Raw genomic sequence first — 4,970 nt, 5'->3', positions numbered from 1 at the left:
GGATTCTCTCATTTAGGTGGAACTTTGTGAACCTCTGCTGGCTCTTCACAAACAGAGTAAAGAGTGCAGAAGAGATTACATCACCTTGTTTGTTCATGCCACAGCTGATAAGACAGCCAGCAGCAGAAGAAAAATCTGTTTCTCTAAAAGTTTCTTATAAAAACAACTAAAGCAGGAAAAACTGTAGAAAAAGAAGCGGTGAAAACAAACTGTATGAAAATAAAACCTTTACATACAGAGTGAAGGAAATGTAAGAYGTGAGGCTGAAGGAGGAGAGCAGCAGCTTGGAGTTCCTCCAACTCTTTGTGTTTCTACAGAGAAGCAGCCAAAGCTCTGAGACCACCCCCATTAGACCAGAGACCCCGCCTGGTTCTGAGCYGGCACCATGATGGGCACCCCTCCCATGCGGCTGATGTTGGAGGCGGTGAAGGTGGGCGCAGGGGGTGGGGAGAGGCCGTAGGACTGAGGTGCAGCCAGGACCTGGGGCAGCTGGCTGTAGCGCTCCTGCACTGAGGGCGGACCCCCCCTGGTGCCGGGCTCCAAGGACTCGGGCGGTCTGTAGCGCTCCTGCACTGAGGGTGGACCCCCCCTGGTGCCGGGCTCCGAGGACTCGGGCGGTCCGTGGGGGAGGGTGCTGCTGTTGTTGTAGTTGTAGTGGGTGGGAGTGGAGGCGCCGTGGTGGCGGGGAGGCCGGTACCCGGCGGTGCTTCCTGTGGCTGTGATGATGGAGGCGGAGTCTGAGGCGGGGTGCTGGGGGTACTGCTGCAGGTGGTGGTTGTTATGGTGGTGGGAGGACTCTCGGTGGTGGGGGCTGGAGCCGACGGAGGACAGAGTGCCGTTCTTGGAGATGACATCAGAACCCATGCCGCTCTTTGCCCAAGACACTCGTTTTGGGGCCTGAGCATCCTCCCTGAGGGGACATGGACAGAGTGGTCAAAAAGACAGACTCAGACTCTAAAACAGAGGTTCTCAAACTGGGGTTCCAGGACTCCCAGGGGTCCGTGAGTCGTATTTTGGGGGTCCTCAAAAAATTTCAAGAAATTGTTAATTTGGTTTTTATTTCAAAAAATGCATATGGGGAATGATGCACTAGTAAAACAAACATACTAAACCAAACAAAAATACTATTACCATGGATTTAGGGGTTAAAATAACTGTAATTTATTTTGCATTAACATCATGGGGTTTATTAAGGGGTCTCTGGATTTTTTCACCCTTGTAAGGGGTCCCCAGACCCAAAAAGTTTGAGAACTAGTGATGTGACGTTCACGAACGATCCGAWTCTTTTGAACGGCTCTTTACAACAAATGATAGAAGCCAAGTTGCGTGCAGTAACGAGCCATTTGTAGTTTTATTTATTTTATTCCTCATATAATCTTTATCTTTTCRTGCTTAAATTGCTCCCACTTTGCTTTTTCATGGACAGCAGGCAGAGCGGTGGAGTACAGAAGCTCACGGGAAAAGGGGAGGGGGATTTCTGCTYGACAAAACACATGGTTCCACCCAMGTAACGTGATGACATCATCATGTCACCGTACGTGATGACGTATTTCCCTACATGATGATGTAACTTGTTCAAAATCGAACGGCTCYTTTGAACGGCTCTATGAAACAAACGGCTCCCCAAGATCCGGATCCCATGAAAGAGCCRTTTATCCCATCACTATTGAGAACCCTGCTCTAAAAGACACCGTGTCTCTGAGCTGCTGGAAAGAAACAGAATGTCTCAGAAGACCTGTGCAGGTCCTCAGCTAACCCACCTGAGTCACAGAGGTCCTGATGCTTCACTTCAGTAAGCCCTCAAGTTTCTCTTCAAGCTCTCAGAGTTTTTGATTGGTTAATAACATTAGTGGGCAGCGCTAATTCAAATTTTAGTCGTGCCATTTCTAAAGTGCTAATGAATTTATTTAAATCCACAAATTCAAAAGCACATATGACCAATAAAACTTAGCAGAAGCTAAATATAAAGAATACATTATCTCTGTTTACCACAAAACAATCAGGCAAAAGACAAGTAAGCACTTTACTGCTATCTAGTGGTAAGATCATGTTGTTGCAGTTTGGGGAGGTGATTTGTAGAAACACACTTTTAAATYGTGGTGTTAAAACAAAAAACAGTTGTGGATTACTAGTTCTGMTGCTTATTGGCAGTTTTCTTATGTTTATGGCAGAGCTTCAGTAAGAAAACATGCAGATTAGTAATTTTAAACGGTTTGTTGTAAAACTGAAGCAATGCATTCTGGGTAGGCTACAGGACACAGAACAGGAACTCTGTTCTTTTCAAAATAAAACTGTGAATTTAAACTGTTCCGTGTTTCTTTCTTTATTATTATTTATTTATTTAATRTTTATTGCCGCAGTGTCCCTTGGARAGGAGGTACWAACTGCACAGCTGAGTGTGGTTCTGCAGGTCAGAAYTGCAGGTGGAGTGTCACCCAGTGAAGAAGCTCCAACTGCTTCCTGCCACGCAAAGAACTGTGGGACTCTACTAAATGAAAACTGTCACATAGAAGGACAGTAAGTCAGAGTATAAAGCTCTGTGAACACAGTGTTGTTTGAGGGGTTGCTGTTCCCATACAGTGGAGCTACAATGTGTTAAGAAGAGACAGCTTACCCCTCCAATGTTGACGAAAATGACGACGACGACGACGTTTTAATGAATTATGTGGCTACAAAACGTAGTGAGTTTAGACGGTACCTTCCCTTTACTTTAGACTAAATTAACGATCGAATATGAAACATTATTAGTGATTAGCGCTAGAGGATTAAAGCTTTTCTGATGAACTCACTTAATTTCATTGGCCATGTCGTCTTCGTTTTCTCGTCGCCTCTTGAAAAAAAACAGGAAAACCACGCAGATGAAGAGGAGGAGGATGAAGCCCAGCACTGATCCAACTGTTGCTCCGACGATCATCCCCACTTTGTTGGCTGGAAACATAAAGAACAAAGTGAAGTCCAGGTTTGTTCCAGGTTTTCACTGGGGGGGGGGGCTGTCAGTGAGCTGCTTACAGCCGACGATCTCCAGGTTGATGAAGCAGCTCTCTGATCCAGCTGCGTTGCTGGCGTTGCACACGTACTTCCCTGACAGGTTAAGGCTCAGGTTGGTCAGCTTCAAAGTGCCAGTCTTCTCATCTGAAACAAAGGGATGACTGTTGTTAGGTTTCCAGCAGAAATACACCACCTCTGGTAGAGTTAGCATGGCTTTCCTCCCACACTGACATCAACTGTTGCTGGAAACTGAAAGATGGATAATGATGTTTTTGCTCATGCCTCTTTGTGTGTTTATGCATTAAATAATCATTGCATGCAGATCTACAACCGAAAACACTTAAAAAGACTCCTCTGAGCTCCGACTTGTTTTTTTGGTCTCCAACTCATCCTTTATGGCTGGATGGGTGCAGGTCAGGACTAATCTGAGCCCTCCATACAAACACATGGGACACTGTACTTCCTGTTTCCTACTTCTGTTAATTAAAATCTGTTATTGAACATAATTTGTATCCACAGAAACCACTTCTACATCCACCAAATAGTTAAAACCACAAACAGTTGAAAAAAGAAAAGCTAAATAAAAACTAAACTAGTTTGAAAAAAATGGCATCAAATATGTAAACATCATTTTCGACATATTTTCTTTTAGAAATACAAGACAAAGCAAAACTGTTTTGAAAGTTTTTTTAACTTGATTTTAAGTAAATATTCTCCAGAAAAAAGAAAGGTAAAGGTAAGAAAAAAGAAAAAAATTGCAATTAGAAACTAAGATTTCTTCGCATTTATTGATGGAACCATCACGGTCCATCCTGTGCAGAACGACAAAACATCAAATTATTTCCTTATAAAACCTCTGAAACTTTGCTGCAGTTAATTTTAGCAGCATGAATCTTTGCACAGGTAATGTGCACATGTGGATTATGGATTTTAAGAGTTTTTAGCCAGATTCATTCTATTATTTAAACGATTATATACTGTATAATGCAAAAAAAAAAAAAAAAAAACTTCAGGCGAGGGGACAGAAAAATCTTTTTTTTCTGTTCTGTTCTCACTTTCTCTGAAACAGCAGCTGCTGTGATTCTTACACTTCTGATTAAACCTCCTAAGGTTAGCTTTATTTTGATACAAAGATTATTAAAGTAGAGATTGTAAACACTGACACACCCAGTTACATTCAGGAACGTTATTTCAATTAAATTTAATTCAGTTTATTTATATAGCGCCAAGTCACAACATACGTTGTCTCACTGTACATAAAAAGAATTATCTAAAGAAGAAACCAGCAGATTGTGTTGAATCACTTCATCACAGTCTCCCATCCTGAGCAAAGTGGAGAGGGAAAACTCCCTGCTAATCAGGAAGAAACCTCCAGCAGAACCAGGCTCAGGACAGGAGACCATCTGCCTCGACCGGCTGGTTGAGGGACAGGAAAGAGACACAGACACAAAAATTCAAGCACAAACTTCACGAAAAGCTCGTGGGGCTGCAGAGTTTTGTGAAAGATCTCTTCAAACATTCTTGTTTTTCTGCTGTTGATTTTGAAAACTTCACTTCGCAAAGTTCTGCCGAGTTTGTTGAATCAGTTGTAGTTTTCACTCCTGGGCACTAGGTGGTGCTGTGGTTTGTGTGTTTCAAGGGGGTTCTATAGAACAGTTTGGGTTCAGTATTTGAGTCACCTGTGTATGGAGGTCAAGGGTCACTGAACTTACCAAACCAAATTTGAGTTCCAATAATTAGTTTTAAAGGTTTTGGAATCAATAAAATGAAAACAGTGCCCAAATTTATGCACCTGCCTAATTACTGCACACTTTCTGTAAATCATATCAACTTCATTTCACTTCTCTAATTTCACTGTTTGTCCCCATATGATTTATTTAACTGATATTTGTAATCCAAACAATCAATGATTTATAAAGGTAAAACAGGAAAATTAGCAAGGCTGCCCAAACCTTTTCATATGACTGTATATACAGAGTTTA

At 42.3% G+C, this 4,970-nt stretch overlaps 1 protein-coding gene across 1 annotated transcript in view; it reads right to left on the bottom strand.

Moving 5' to 3' along the window:
- Positions 1-23: 23 nt before the first annotated feature.
- LOC106532015 (endothelial cell-selective adhesion molecule) overlaps positions 24-4,970 on the bottom strand; it is a gene marked incomplete at its 5' end in the record, with an annotated part of 92,518 nt that continues 87,571 nt past the window's right edge. The window contains 3 exon segments of the mRNA XM_014027996.1: positions 24-910; positions 2,790-2,928; positions 3,010-3,132. Of these exon segments, the coding sequence (XP_013883450.1) occupies positions 349-910; positions 2,790-2,928; positions 3,010-3,132 (824 nt within the window). The 3' untranslated portion in view covers positions 24-348.

This window comes from Austrofundulus limnaeus, unplaced genomic scaffold, assembly GCF_001266775.1.
Source record: "Austrofundulus limnaeus strain Quisiro unplaced genomic scaffold, Austrofundulus_limnaeus-1.0 Scaffold707, whole genome shotgun sequence".
NCBI classification, from domain to species: Eukaryota; Metazoa; Chordata; class Actinopteri; order Cyprinodontiformes; family Rivulidae; genus Austrofundulus; species Austrofundulus limnaeus.
The sequence above is the reverse complement of the archived record's forward strand: the minus strand, read 5'-3'. Positions and strand labels throughout refer to the sequence as shown.